At 49.5% G+C, this 15,838-nt stretch overlaps 2 protein-coding genes across 4 annotated transcripts in view; one reads left to right on the top strand and one right to left on the bottom strand.

Moving 5' to 3' along the window:
* TG (thyroglobulin) overlaps positions 1-15,838 on the top strand; it is a 241,234-nt gene that overhangs the window by 155,589 nt on the left and 69,807 nt on the right. The window lies entirely within an intron of this gene.
* SLA (Src like adaptor) overlaps positions 1-15,838 on the bottom strand; it is a 33,676-nt gene that overhangs the window by 4,324 nt on the left and 13,514 nt on the right. For 2 of the 3 annotated variants that reach the window (XM_028105605.2, XM_028105604.2), the window contains 4 exons: positions 8,781-8,880; positions 7,897-7,983; positions 4,993-5,096; positions 2,613-2,744 (listed from right to left, as the gene is read on the bottom strand). In XM_028105605.2, the coding sequence (XP_027961406.1) occupies positions 2,613-2,744; positions 4,993-5,096; positions 7,897-7,983; positions 8,781-8,880 (423 nt within the window). The remainder of the gene's footprint in view (positions 1-2,612; positions 2,745-4,992; positions 5,097-7,896; positions 7,984-8,780; positions 8,881-15,838) is intronic. The other variant, XM_028105606.2, reaches the window with a different exon arrangement.

Raw genomic sequence — 15,838 nt, 5'->3', positions numbered from 1 at the left:
AAGGACCTCCCAGGTTAGGAGGTGAGGGAGATGGAGGGGGACAGATCCTGAAGCCACCCGTGCCAGGAGACCGCACAGGGCGGAGGGGGTCTGTGAGAGCGTAACCCTGAGGGCGAGCCGGAATCCCCACAAAGAGTAGAAGGACCAACACCTCCAGCACCCCACTGGAGCGCCGTGCTGAGCTAACCTCCACGCTTCGTCTCAGCGCGGCCCCCACAGCTCTGAGCGGCGGTGTTTTTACACCCACTTGGAGGCGGATCCCTGGGCTCAGGTCACTTGCTCAAGGTCACAGAGGTGTGATCCGAACCTGCCTCACTGACTCAGAACCAGATACTTGTTCCGAAGGCAATCCATTACCTCCAAAATCGGGAGAGAGGGGTCCTATCTGCCTCTGAGGTCTGGACACGCTCCCCTCAGTCTCTCCACTCTGTAGAATCTTCCAGAACACTTATTCCTCTCACACGCCTAGGCTCCCAACCACTCTACATTCAGGGGTCCCCCTTTTCAGCCCTTTGCTTTCCTGGCCATATTTGGGGAGTTGTGCCCCACCTCCTCTGTCCTCTCAGTCACCGCCAGGCATGGGATCCTTTAGGGGCCAGACCTTTACACTCATGGTTTTGTGCTTGGTCCTAACAACAGTCTCATAAGAGGCATGGGGACTAAAGTCCCCATTTTAGAGATGAAGAAACTGAGGCTCCAAGATGTTAATGAATTTTCCCAAGGCACCAGGTAATAAATATAAGCCACCTGGAACACGAAGATGTCTGTTCAGAGCCCTTAGCACAGACTTTTTTTGATTCTCTGTCTCCGGGTAGAATCTGGAAGGAGGTAAAACTGGCCATGTTGTTTCCATTTGGGGGTCCCCAGGGGCACAGGAAGCCCCTGACACAGTGGCCAAGGACATATTTCTGGAAGGCACTGCTCTTGCACTGGCACAAGCTGCCTGGGTGCTCTTGGCCTGGGTGCCTCATGGGTCTCCCGGTCTGTACAATCTTTGCTGGAGCAGCATCCTTTTCATGTTTGCTTTTGTCTATGCAAAACTTATGGTCTCCCCATCCCTCTGATGATTGTTATTAAAAACCAAATACCACAACCAACCTTTACTCATAATCAGTAAAAGTTGACTATCTCCAGGACTCCCTTCCTCTTTCATTTTTAGCTAAGCTGCTAGGTTTCCAGGCATCAAAGAAGTAACATTTGGTATCATGTATTTTGCATTTGCCCCCTTCCATAATTACACTACATTAGGGTACACGTTACATTAACAAGCCAGTCATTGCCACCACCTGCCAGGGGGCTGTTGGCATCCACCTTCCATGAACGGGGTGCTGCAGCTGAGAGATGGGGGTCTCTTCCCAATGTCTCCCAGAGCCCGGATCCGAGCTTGGGCCTGTGTCTCCCAAGAGACCATTCCGCCTCTATGTCCTGCCCTTCTTCTCACTGGGCAGGTGTGATAACCCAAGCCCTGTGGGCTCCTTTCACCTTGAAACGCCCTTCAAGACCCCACACCTTGTAGAATGCTAGCAAAGACACCCAGGGGTGTGAGGTCTTGAACCAGAAGTGGGAAGACACATACAACATGAGAGCAACTTCCTCCTTCCTCCAACAGGCAGGGGAAGGGAGGAGGAAGGAGGAGTCCTGGTCTTAGGGACAGAGGCCTACTGAGCAGGAGCCCACCTTTACATGTCAGGCCCTCCCCTCTGCTCTTTCCCTTCATTATCCCGAGGATTCCTCACAACACCCTATGGCACAAAGGCGAACAACAAGCCCGGGGTTGCCCAGAAGATCTGGGATGTGAACGCAGAGGTTCCAGGGCCAACTTTTTACTATTTCCCCCTTTTCCCATGGGGTAAAATGTCACCTCCAGACCTGGCATTCAGGCCTGTTACAGTCTAACTCCGATCTCCTCTTTTGACTCTACTCTTCCCTGTCACCCCCATCAAAACCCTCTCTGCTGCTGTCATCTTGGAGGGTGCTCCCCATCCTGGCCGGTGTGGAACACTGAGACCTCCCTCCTGGGCCCAGAGAAGCATCTCCAGCAACAAAGTGCAGCCCTGGTCTTTAGAGCTTGCCAGAAAAGCCAGACTAGGACACAGTTCACTCGGTCACGAGGCAGACGGACCCTATTCGAGGGAAATGCCGGCATGTACGGGAGCTGAGAAGACAGGCAGTTGATCCTGACTCCTAACACATATCAAGAAGGTGTTTGCTTCCTGTTGCCTTGAAGGCTGAGGAGGATTTTGCCAGGCAGGAAGGGACATGAGTGGCATTTCAGAACAAAACCTCAGGGGTCCACTTAAGGAAATGCCAACAGTTTGCCATTGCAAATATTGAGGTATGCTATTTCTTTCCAACTGCAGGTGGAAAGAGGGTGAGGGTGAGGTCGAGATTAGCTGCATTTTACCTACTCATGCAGCCTTCGCAGGCAGCCTGTTTTAACTTGAAACCTACAGTCTGCATTAACAAGAAAAGAGCAGATTGAGGGAGCAGGGTGAGAGCCAAGTCAGTCACCTGGCACGAGTCGGGGACCCGTGCCCGTCCTAGACACAGGCACCTCGGGGCAGTTAACCACGAGGGGCTTCATTGATCTGTCCCCATGGGGTGCTTCTTACCAGAATAGTGATTCACCAGGTCCTCCAGGCACTGGAAGGTGAGCCTCGGGGAGATGTAATACCAGTTGTTTGGCAGGCGAAAGATGCGGTAATGCTTCACCTGCCTGTGTCTCACCGAGAGAGAATAAAAACCTGCGGGAGATGGGGGCCGGGTCAGAGGCATCCCACATGGTCCCTGCGAGGGCGGTGATGGAGAGAATCCCTCAGCCTTGGGATGCGAGGAGAATACCCAGATGTGCACTCCTGCGTTTGGAGGAGCAGCTGCTAGGGCCCCGTCTTCAGGGACTGCACTCACTCTGCAGAGACCCCAGGAGCACGCTCCTTTAGCAGCCCCACCACATTAGCCACACAGATTTTCAGGAACACCTGCTTAGTCTTTGCTCTGTGAGCCTACCATTCCAGGGGCTTCCACATCCTCTTCTGGAAAGCCAGCATGTCATACCGCTTCCTGGTCCCTGCTCCCTCTTGGTTACGCTTTATGCTTGGTTTTCTCAGAAATTTGGAAAAAGGGGCAGCTAAGACTTTTTCTGGGTATCCCTAAGAAACATGTCCAGCATGCCATTTCTCCTTAAGCACCATGAAGGCAGTGATGCAGTAGGGATTAGGAAGAGCAGAAATTGGGGCAAACACCTTCCCCTCTCCTAGCCTTGATTTTCCCAAGTGGAGAGTGGGAGACTTGGACCTAGGTGCCTTCTTCTCTATCCTTTGGGCCCCAGGAGTGAAAACACTCACTAGACAGTGAGTGAAGGACACGAGCATTTACTGAGTCTCTGCTGTCTCTCTGGGCTGCTCATGGGCTAAGCTATTTCCAAGTGCTGCCCCCAGATATGTTATAGATACAGAAACGAGGGTCTGAGCCCCTGAGTGCTATGGCCAGAGGCACGCAGCTTGCAAATGGCAGATCTGGGGTCTGACCCTCGTCCTGATGGGCATTCCTACTTTTGCCCCAGGCCTGCCCTCTGAAGCCCAACAGGCATCTTCCTGTAACACTGACAGGAACTGGAAGTACGGTGAGCAGGTCAAAGGTGGCAGGTGGAAAATTAGCAGAACTTTGCATACCCAAGAGAGCAGAGCCTGCCACCCCACCCACCCCCAGCCCAGCCCCGGCCCAGCTCGGCTACAGATCTGCCTGAAAGCGTCTTTATTTTTAGATCAGCTCTGGAACCTCAAGCTGGGTTCTTCCCTCACTTGGCCATGCCAGCTTAGAAGTCCTATCTGAGTCTGGGTCTCCCACCTCGAGGGACTGCCAGGGCATGCACAGGAGACGTGGTCTTTGCTTTGATCTTGTTTTCCCCTAGCACATTAGAGTTTTTGAGAGAAAAGTTGTTCTTGAATTTTCTAACCATAGATAGATGGTCCCTGCTTCTCCACAGTAAGGCTGATGCTAATTTTGGTGAAGGGCTGAGCCCCAAAATGCACTGACCCTTAGTAGGTATGTGGGAAATACTCTCAGATATCACATTTTCTCTTCTTTGATACTGAGGACACAAGAAGCAGGCTAAGAACCTGAATGTATCTTTTGTTTTTAAAATGGTGTTATTCTTAGTTGGTCTGGGAAAGCCCTAACTGGTAAGTGTCTTGCTCCTGTGAGTTGAAGTGCTTACCACATCCCAGAAACTGTGCTATGCACCTTCCTAGCGTCAATCCCATGTTCTAGGAAAGGGTACCCAGGCTTAGAGAGACAGGTGCCTGTCAGTAATGCATACAGCCAAAACTAGAATCCAGAGCCCTTGTTCTGAACCATGACAAAGAGCCCTGCTATCATGTTTTCACCGAATTACTTAACATGTAAGATGTAAGGAAGTTGTGATGATAATGATCATGGTGCACAGGTAAGAGCATCCATCTGCCTGTCCTGATTCTCTAAGATGTCTGAATGCATCGTAGGGCACAGTGGTAACCAATGCTGGAAGTCTCCTGTGTAGCAAGAGCACTATAAGCACTATAAGTTATGATTGCATATGGCACCCCAGATGAATATACGGCCCTTGGAGAAGTAAACGACCCGCCCAAGGCACGGAGCTAGAGAGCGTGGGTGGGGCCTAGTCCCAAGCCTGCTCACTCGGGCCCCGTGCTGCCTACACCTGCTGTTTGCTTTGCTTCCCAGTTGATGGGACGTTTCGCGGCGGGGGAGACTGCGGGGCTCATTGAGTCCGGCTGGCCGTGGCCTCACCCTGCCAGGTCCCCCGCTCCCTGGCTCTGGGCCCCTAGCTCTCACACTGGCCTCTCCGGGGGTGTGTGGGCTGCAGGGAGCTCACCAGATCGGGTGGGTTTGCATGTATTGTGGGAGGAGGCAAAATGAACCGTGTCATGAATCAGTCCGGAACAAAAGCTGCTGCTCTCAGCCCCGGCATGGAAAGGGGAGTCAGAGGCCGCTCACCTTTCTTCGTCTCACTCTTTCGGATCATGAAGGAGCCCATCTTCGTGTCTGGCAGCTGGAGCAGCTCCTCTGCCTTGTCTCTGCCCAGCCCTTCAAACAGCCAGCTGGGAAGTAGAAGGGAAGGGAGGCATGAGTATCCTGAGCACACCCTTCCCCAACCAGGCAGGTGGTGCTGAAATTCAGAGCAAGGTCCAGTTCCTATAAAACTGTTGGGATTAAAAAGGGGTGGGCAATTGGCCCTTCCTTCCTCCCTCCCTCCCTTCCTTCCTTCTTTTAATCATTCAGATAAAATTCCTGAGCGCCTACCCCACGCCAGGTATTACATCAGACAACAAGGCCACAAAGATGCATAAAATGTCTTTCTCATCTTGTTCTCAAATGCCAGCTGGACCTTGCCCATTCTGTATTATATGACATAGAAGCATTCTAAACCTCAATGAGGTACCGAGATAAGGTTTGGCATTTTGTTTAAGGTCTCTGCCTTGTATTGTAGCCTCCGCACCACTCCCTCACCACCCCATGAGGGCAGCGACTGTCTGTCTGTTTGGGTTTTGTCTTTGTGTCCAGGGTATTGAGCTTGGTGTGTATTTGTGAATGAGTAAATGGGCACAAGAAAGACACGATGTTGCATAATTGCACCAACTTAACAAGCCCCACATTGCATTCATTATATTCCCCTCCTGTCTTCTCTTGTTCAACATATTTTAAACAAAGTTGTCATTGCATGATGCATTGACATGTGTTTCTGTATTTCTTGCTTTTTTATTTTTTTCACCTAATGGTTAAAAAAAAAAAAAAAAAGCAGTTGCAATACTGTGGTCCAACTTTCCAACAGAATGTTCACCTTCCGTACGACAGCCAACACTCTTGAATATGCTTTCAGAAGCAGCTCCGTGCACAAAGGAATCTGTGTTCTAAGGAAGTGGGCACTTCCTCATTTTTCAGAACAGCCTCAGACAGATCCCAGCGTGGAAGAAAATGCCTTGTTAGCACTTGGCTGGGGTGCTCAGAAGCAATTATACCTCCTTGTTAACAGTCTCCGTATTTCAGGGAGTGATCCCTGGCTTTTAATCCATAGGTCTGAACCAGTGCATGCTGTGGCAAATATTAATGCTTCACTGCATCACATCCTTTGGTATCCCCAAGGCACACAAGCGAGTCCTTTTAGCACCGTGGTTGTGAGGCTGTTATAGGACCATAGACTTATAATTGGATACCGTTTATTTATGTACTGGCCTCAAAGAGCACTTTTTGTTGTTAAGATCATGACTCGGCCTGATATTTTAACTACCCCTTTAGTTCTGCACAACATATGCGCTTAGTGTCTGTGACCAACATTCATCCTCCCAGGAAATTCCACTCATAAAAATGAATACAAGAAAAACAATAGCGACAGCCACGTATGAATACTAATTATGGGCATTATGCATATTATAGGCATTGAAATCTGATCCTCACACACACCCCCTAAGAAGGGTAGTCTTGCCTCCCTTTCACTGATGAGGATACTGAAGGGTCAGAGTGAGTAAGTGATTTGTCAAAGTTACTGCATATCAGCAACTGGTAAAGCTAGACTTGCAATGCATTTTCCTCGGACCTCAAATTCCATAACCATTCTTCTGCACCGCCTCTCTTCCTAGTCGATATTTTAAAGACATTTATTGCATCTACTAGATCGGAAGCTCCAGTGGGCTATGATTACATCTTACTCCTCCGGGTTCCTCACCACCCAAGCCCCTGCCAGCATGCGGTACCACATCTTCAACGTGAAAGTGTTGATGCATGTTTGCTAAATGAGCGGATGGGTCAGTGACACGCAGCTGACTTGGAAGAGTTACTTTGACTGACATCTATTTCAGACCATGGCTGTCACAGCTGCTTTTGTCCCACCTCTGCTCCCCTTCATCATCCTTGGCTCAGAAATGGCTTTTGGTATTCATAATCAAAATCCATGACATTGCAATTAAATGCACGGAGTTACATTCTGCAAAATACGCAGGCAGTTACCTCTGCTTTCGGCAGGGGTGAGTGTGTAAAGTTGTTATTTCTGGACCCCTCCAAATAAAAAAAAAATAATGCTTTTCATTCTTCCTTCCTGTATGCTGAGGTGTGGCCTTGGTAGCTTGCCAGACGAGGAGACTGGGGGTCAAGGAGGTGAAGTAACTTTCCCCTGGCACTCATGGGGGCCTCTCTGCACACCTGCAGGGGAAGGCAGTGTGCTTGTCTGCTCCTCTCTCCTGCCCGATTCTTTCGAATTTCTCTTTTTCTGCCTGACTTCTCCATTTGTCAAGTTGGGTACGTAAGTGTTTTGGGTAGTAAGTGTTCTCTGTGTTCTGGATAGGATTTGATAAGAATCTAGCTGAGATGTACCAAGTGCTTACTGTAATGCTGGGCACTGTTCCAAGAACTACCCGTGTATTACCCACCTCATCATCCTCGCAGCCCTGTACTTTGGTCTTACTATCTATTCTCACCCTTGTCATTCTGTATTGTGATCTCTGTCTGACAGATGAAGAAAGGAACCTGAGACAGGAGCTGTTGAGGAGCTTGCCCACTGTCGCACGGCCTGCAGGGGACAGAGGCAGGACTGCAACCCAGACAGGCTGACTTTTAGCAGCTGTGACCCTTTGATCACAGTTGCTGAATGTGTATCACTATGTGCCAGGAACGCAGCATTGGAGCCGAAAGGTCCAGCTCCCTTGTCTTACTGATGGGGAAACTGAGTCTCAGAAAGGGCCAGGGGTTCGCCAAGGTGACACCCTTCCTTATGGACTGAGTGACAGTAAGAGTGACCATCTTGAAACTTCCTTTCCACGGTGCCACGCCACAATCTCTCTGTGCGTGCTCAGCCGTCACTAACATCAATATCATCCCTCATAGATGCCATTTCAGAAGCGTACTCACCCGTGGTAAACTCTGGCCACACATATTCCAGGAATATAACTCTCTCGACCAGTGCTAAGGGAAATGGCTTTCCACCAGCCCCCTTCGCTGGAAGATAAGAACAGACAGGAGACGGCGGACGGGTGAGTGGTAAAGCGAACGCATGAACAGAGTAATCAGATTTCACCCGGGCCATATAAGGCCGTTTCCTTTTCAAACCCATCATTAGCCACAGTTCTCCGTATGAAACTATACTTTTTAAGTGTCTCCCTCATTCCAAGGTAACCAAGAACCCTTCCCAAATAGCTGGCACTAGCCACCTTTTGGGGATCCACAGTGAGTGTGCCAGACTCGGGGGCTTTTTAAAACCAAATGTGTACTACGTGGAATTACACCCTGCCATATAACCAAGATAGTTTGTCCGTATCAATGAGAATCTAAGTAAAAGGGGCTTAGAGCGCCCTATTTGTTCTATAGCCCATTTTGAGTCATGGAGAGACAGCAGGATGGAAGGCAATATTTTCTGTTTATCATCAGAAGCTTTCTCAGACCCCTGGGTCCTCCTGCCTGAGCCCCCACTGCACTGGTCGAAAATATCAACACTGCCATGCGTGGAAGGTGAGACCAATATGGGAAGCAGAAGTTGGACCATAAAGGGTCTCAAAAGCCAAGATAAGGAATTCAAATTTAACCCACCAGGCAATGGGGAGCCACTGAAGACTTTAGAGCACTGGCAGTATTAAAGATTAAGCCCTAGGATCTGCCTTATGGGCCAAATTTCTCCACTCACAATAGGACCAGGGCCCGAGTGGAGTTGGACAACTATAACTAAAATCTAACGATTCCCACTCAAATTGAGTTCACCCTTTTTAAGGGATTGTGAAACATTTGGAAAGCCAACTCACTCAGAAATCACTCGTAGTTTCTCCCCTCGGCGGAATATGGGGGGGCTGATGTCAGGAGATGGGTAATCACTCAGCACGGCCAGGAAGTCGCTATCCAGTCCTGGGGAAACAAAGCCAAGGTGTATTCTCCTTCACAGGGAAACGAAAGGCAACCCACCCTGGGGAAGGGAGGGCCAAGACGAGTCCCTCCCGTGGACTTCTCAGCCGGAGATACATGACTTGCTTTGGAACAGTTTATAGCAGGCTCTCCTCTCCTCAGGGATGGTGGCACAGGGAGCTCGAAGGAACCCCAAGGTCGGTGATCCCCTTCCATTTGCAAGCCCACCTTGGCCCTGACATTCTCCTCTGAAAAGTGGGGATCCTGAGTTCCTTGAAGCTGAAGTCACAAGATCTGGCTTCAAGGTTTGCCGCTGTGTCTACTGATCCCTGTCATCTTGCCCAAGTCCCCAAATGCCTACTAGCCTCGATTTCCCCATCTTTAACGTGGGGTTAATGCTACCTCACTACAGGGTCCATCTGGAGATGAGATGAAATTATGCAGCAGCGCCCCATGCATGATAAGGGGCCACAAAAGCTTCTTTTATTATTACCCTCCCTGGGGCCTGTGGGTCCCCATCGGTCACATACTGCGATAGGGTGTGTTGCGGTTGGGCTACATGAGTTCTGAGGACCCTCCAGGACTCAGAGACTCTAACTCTGAAACTCCACAAAGACACTTTTTCCTTGCGGGATATAAGGCACCATGCTAGGGGTCTATTTAATAGGGACTTTGGGGTAGGGGCAGGAGAAAAAGTAACTACTTTTCATCATGTGTCCATTGAAGGTAATTCTGGTGACATTTTGAAGAGGAAAGCATGCTGTCTGGTTCATATGAGTACAGCTAGAGAAGGAGTGGTAATATGTGAATTCACTTTTTGGCACTAAGCAAAATCCTGTTTTATACAGCCTTAGCGGTTTGCTGGAATTTGGGTGCATTAGATGCAGGGTATAGTTTTTGGGAAATAATATACCTTAAGAAAGGGCTGAGTCAGGACCTGTTTGCTCTGATGTTGGGTTTATCCCTCCATCTGCTGGCTGGGCATCTGAACTCAAAATTCTGGGTAATTTACCATGTATTCATTCCCTCAGCAATTGTTCATTGAGTATCTGGGCCAAACACGGCGAACAAAGCAAGCCAAGTCTCCCTGCTCAAATAGAGCTCACATTCTAGAGAATCTATAAATAATCATGGGAAGAGTCATCACCCGCCCCCTTCACCCCAGGAAAACCAGGGGAAATCCCAGCACTGGGGCATGGCAGGCTTGGTGGCCCAAACTGGCCACTTTCTGGGATCCAGACACCCCCATGCTGGGACTTCTAGACCCCGCCCCTTACAACTCCTATGTCCGGGACTCTGTGGCTCACCAGTGCCCGGACAGAGTAAACCCAAAGATGGCTTCAGGAGTAGAATGTGTGAGAGTGAATCAGAAGCCGCTTATCACCATGCAACAGCACATTCAGATATATTGTTCATTTGGGGAAGCTGAGCCACAGACAACAAAGCAGGTAAAAGCAAGCATTTTTAGGTGTGAAATGGAAACCAAAGTGATTCGTGCTGACTGAAGTCACTGAAAGGAATCAGGCCTCATGAGAAGGAGCAGGGCCTGGCCAGGGAATGGTTGACCCAGCAGAGCCTCCCCGGAGCCTACGTAGACACCTCTCTCCCATTCTGCTTTGCTAGATTAAAAAAAAAAAAAAAAAAAAAAAGGATTCTTTCCTTGTGTAGCCCGGACCCCAGCTCAAGTCCCGAATTCTGATAAAGGGTGGATCCAGATTTTGCGAGGCATGAAGCTCATGCAAATTTGGAAATCCTCTTTAAGAAAAAGAACAGAAAGGAAATTGCAAATACAAAACCAGGTACAGTCCCTAGGAAGCTGCGGTGCCCATGAAGAGGGGCCCCACACAGAGGATCTGGTCAGCTTCCCAGTAAAGTGGGCTGATTTTGAGGCTGACTTTGCACTCTGAGTGTGGCTGCTTCCCCTCTGCAGCCTGCTTTAGTCTGGAAAAAGAGGGGTTGGAAGACACCTTCATGATGGAAATTGGGCTAATGGCCCCAAATATGAAGGAGCCACTTATTAACTTGGTCTCCACTGCTCAGGAGCAGTGTGACAAGCCGTCGTGTTCTTCTCAATTTGCTGGAATGCCGGGTCCTCAGAGCCCCCAGACAGGTTGCTCCCTCTGCCAGGAAAGCACCTGCTCTCCCGTTTCTCATCCCTCCCACCCGCCCTGGGAGGTTTGCCTGGTGCTCCTGCTTTACCCCCCAGCCCGGGGTTAAGCTCTAGGCTTTTCCTTTGAAGTGATTACCCAGGTTGTATTCTGGCGTTTGCAGGACTCCAGGGGAATGAGCGTGAACTCCACAAGGAGCTGTCCTCCAGCCCCCTGACCCAGCTCCTGCTGTCCCATCTCGGGTGCTCAGGGCAGGTTTAAGGAATGAAGAGGAGGAGACATCCCTGTGCTACTGGGCTCTTAAACACTGCCTAACACGGCCCAAGGGAAGGAAACCTGATTTGTGGCAGCAGCATGGTGGGCGGTCATCACAGAACCAGCCCCTTGTGAAAAACAGGGCTGGAAGGAGAGGCACAGCTTTTGTTATCTGCAACCATCACAGAACCTTGAAATAGACCCTGTTCCTCTGCGGGGGTTGGGGCTTTGATGTCTGCTTCACCGTGAAGACTGTGAAACAGAACAACCGCCTCTCCTTACTTTAAAAACAGAAACAAAAACCACGATCCCATTATCAAAACAATTGTCTCAATAGTGGGAAGAGGCTTCAGGGGCTGGAGAGTTTCAATTTCACAATAACAGCGTGGAGCTTCCTGTGGAATTTCTGTAATAGTGATGTTTTTACAGCTATAACACTTCCATGTCGCTGAGAAAGCCTCAAGGTGGGGCTTTTGCTTAAAAGCGATGGCCTTGGTGTGGTCCTTCGCAAGGGATTTCATGCGCATTCCTGCCACCTGTCTTACCAGGCCCTGTGGTAGAGTACAAGCAAAGTAGGAAAATCAAGTTCACTCCTAGAGCTTGAACACATTGTCAGGTCCCCCTGGAGCCCCAGGTTTTGGGGAGAGCTGAGCCCTGGAATTAAATCAGATAAGTGATTGGCCTCGGGGAGAGGCACGGACCGGATTATCGCAGATTTAAGATAAGGAAACAAAGCGAGTGAAGAAGTGTGCCTCGCATAGGCGAGAAACCCAGAGAGGATTTTTCAGAAGAGAGAATGGGCTTTGGAATCAATCAGACCTGGCTTAAATTCTACTTCCATCACTTAATTGTTCTGTGATTTGGGGAGAGATTTATTTTTAACCAATCTGAGCTTGATTTCTTCATGTATAAAATTGGAAATATCGAAATCTACCCTGTACGACTGGGGTTGGATTCATGATGCAACATATGTACAGAACCCGCCTCCACGGGGCGGGGGTGGGGCACATGCTAATATCATGTTTATGGGTTGGGTGGGATTAGCATCACATAGTCCAAGACCAGTTTTAGCCAATGGTGTCCTAAATTTTGAAAAGCCTCTGGATGTGCAAATTTGAAAATATTCTGTTCTTCTAAAAACAAACTCCATTTGGTGAGAACAGAAGATGAAATCCGGAAGACCAGATATTTACCGATGGCTCAACTTGAAAGTGTGTCATAGTGAACGAACTGTAAAAAAAAGTGTAAAATGGGAAATGAATCCATAAAAGGAAGGAGACCAGGCAGAACTCACTAGCCACAGATATTACTTGGTCAAAGGAGGACAGGCCATTTTTAGCATTATTATTCCTCTTGGAATCATTACCATTCCTTTTTAAATGCTAAAAACTTTTCAGTAGTTTCCATTTATAACTCTAGCAAAGCCAGCCTTTCAGGACTCCCAATGCTCCATACAACCCTAGAGAATGTACATTCTTATTTAAAAAATGAAGAAACAAAGGCTGGGAGAGTGTTTAGTAACCTGCAGCGGGAGCATGAGGGTTGTTAAAGCTCCTGGCCATGTCCCTAGGCCACAGAGCTCTCCTTGGCATGTAATTACCAGGCTCTCCCCAATTAGCACTTGCTCCTTGACAGGTTGGGACAAATGCTGACTCCAAATGAGGTTTCCAAGTTGGCACCAGCAGCTGAGTGCAGTTGGTTGGCAAGGAGCTAAACAACCCAGTGCTTTCGGCTTCTGGTTTTGCACGCCCTTGAATTGTGCCCAAATCCATGGCCTCCAAGAGGGCCCAAGCAGGCCTTGCTTTCAGTGTCTTTTACAGCAAATATACACACACAACTAACCAATCAGACGGGGCTGGGCAGACTGGCCTGATAGGAGATCTACCAAGTTCTGTTGATCACCACAAACCACAGGCTGTACCTGTGGGTCCTATATTGTGGGTTGACAAGTGAGACGCAGTGGTCCACAAGTTCTGTTCTGTCCCACACATTGGCTGTCCCATCTCTGAGATGGAGCAGACTGGGACCGAGTAGATCCCGAGGCTCTCAGAGGGCACAGTGAGGTGGAAATACTAGCTCAGGAGCACGCAGTAGCAGGCCGAGTGCCCAGTCTCAAAACCCAGTCACCTAGCGGCAGAGGGGGCAGACTCTGTCCCTGGCCACCTGCTCTCCTGATGCTACTGAATACCACCCTCACTACTATTTACTTAACAGTGTCTTTCTTTATGTTAATTTGCTTTAAAAAAAAAAATCTTTAGCCCTATTCTAGGCACCGTGAAATCATGGTCTGATGGACGAGATGCATTTGGTATGGTTTCCATTACAAGTGCAGAAGTTGTACATTCAGTGTAAAAAGTTGAACGATCATGTTCCACCTAGAACCATCTTAGGGGCCAGAAGTGGGATGAGTAAGACCCAGGTGCAAAAGGTGGGTCTAGTCTAAGGTCTGTTGCAGGTTCCCTTCCAGGGCTCTGGCCTGTCTGTGATAGCGATCGCTTCCTGCAGAGACTGGGAGGAGGGAGAATGATGTGCGTAGCGCACTTGGAATCATGCCTGGCACGTTATAGCGTCACTCCCATCATTCCATCTTACAAGTGAGACAGGAGGGACCCTACGGAGACAAACTGACTTCTCTCATTGCTCTTCGGGTGTTAAGAGTAGGGGCAGGACTCAAAGCTGGGTCTGGGGAACGCAAGCTTTCGGCTCAAACCGGGGGGGGCTTGTGAGAAATTCCACGGGTCGTTCCCCTCCACCATCATTGAATTCTGATGAGCAGATCTGGGGCGGGGCCCAGCGATCTGCATTTTTGACAACTTTCCAGAGGCTCTGATGCAGGTGGTCTGAGAATCATTCACTGGGGAAGTGCCAGGCTGGGTCAGAGACCTCCCTGCCCCCTTCTTCCTCCTCAGACCCCCTCCCATGTCTTCTTTCTATGGGGCAGCACCCTAGGTGCTAGGTAAATGCCCCGCTTAGCGCAATTTCCATGCTTGCACAGAAGGGGTTCTGAACAGTGTCTGGGTTTGCATTATGACCTCTGTCAGTGAGATCAGGGTGATAAAATGTGAAGAGGGGGGAGAAAAAGGTAAGGTGGGGGAAAATTGTACCTTCAAATTCTATTTAAGGTAGAAATATGTCATTTCCCAGCTACATGGGAGTTCTCTAGGTCTTACTCAATTCTGTACTGTCCGTGTCTGGCACAGAGCCAGAGTCTGAAATAAGGATAGGATTGTAGAGGAAATGAGTTATCTGGGTTGACTGGCAAGCAAGTTATGGAACCCCCAATTTGACTGCTTTAAACCTGCTTTTTTTGTGGGGGGGGGACATTTAGACAGAGCCTTGTGCAATCAGGTTACCCCCAGTGGAGTTTAGAAAAGTGATTCCCTCCACATTTATCAGGTGACTACTTTGTGCTGTCAGTGCTCTGAGAAGGGGATTGTCCTGGTCTCCATTTGATAGCTGAGCCCTGCCCTTCTTCTGGGAGGCTAACTGACTTACCCCAGGTCAAATGGCTTCCAGGGACAACACCAGTAGCTCAGCAAGTTCATTTGTCTCTGAGGCCTGCCCCATTTCTTCAAGTCCTCCTACACCTGTGGGTTTTGTGATAGTAGTCTCCAGGAACTGGAGTAATCAGGAATGTTCTAGAAAGCTTCATTTAGGAGCAAACAGATGGACAAAGCCACATTCCAAGGCATTCACCGTCCTTGCTGGGGGGAACAATATGCTCCTAAAAGCTCAGGAAACATGTCTGTCTAGCAGTTTACAGGTGAGGCCTCCTGCTGATCCCTGTGTAGGGCCTGGGGCTTTTGGCAACTTTCATTCTCCACCACTCAGGCTAACATCAGAGGAAGCTCCACTTGTATGCTGGCCTAAAGCACTCAGCTCTCCACTCTACTTCCTGGGAGCTGGAGCCTGACCAAGTGAGTAAGCATGAGTGTTAGCTGAGTGGGTGCATGTTCCATGAAAACCCAAACCCTCTGCATCCATCGGCTAGAGACTAATTAATGCAGCACCCATTGCAACCACTTTCCTCTCCCTTCTTCGAGTGGATGGCAGAAAAAAAAGGGGGGGAGGGAAATCAAATTAGGACTGATCACAGGGGAAACTTTTCAGGGGTGGGGGATGGAAAAGGCAGCTACCTGTGCTTGATGTGGTCGCCTGGGTCACACACTGGGTCCGACCTGGGGAATTCTCTTCACCAGGGGGTGGAGGGCTGGGGAGACCCCTCTACCTCCCTTTTCGAGGTGACCTCCCACCACCCACACAGTGGAAAAAGAGAAACTTATGTCATGAGAATTTGCATTAAAAAACTAAAGGCAAATGAGCGAGCCCTTGGAGACCCGTGTTTTCATGGGGTTTGCTCAAGCATACCGCACCCCCTGCCCTGGTCCAAGAAGCCGCAGTACAAAATGGCCTCGCTGGGTGGGTGGGTGCCTCCCGAGCTGGGGTGGGCCCTGGGCGTTTTCCACAAGCAGCCATGACCAGAAGGGGAAGCTGTGATTTGCGTTGATTTGGAGAAGGTGGGAGAAGGGCCCAGGCTCTCTCCTGGTGGCAGCAGGAGGCCCAGCCGGTACCCGATTCTGAGGTTTGCACGGGAGGCA

The sequence above is a fragment of the Eumetopias jubatus genome, unplaced genomic scaffold (genome assembly GCF_037043125.1).
Source record: "Eumetopias jubatus isolate StellerSeaLion01/CBP00866 unplaced genomic scaffold, mEumJub1_p1.0 scaffold_4, whole genome shotgun sequence".
Taxonomy (NCBI): Eukaryota; Metazoa; Chordata; class Mammalia; order Carnivora; family Otariidae; genus Eumetopias; species Eumetopias jubatus.
This window is presented reverse-complemented; position numbering and strand designations above follow the sequence as displayed.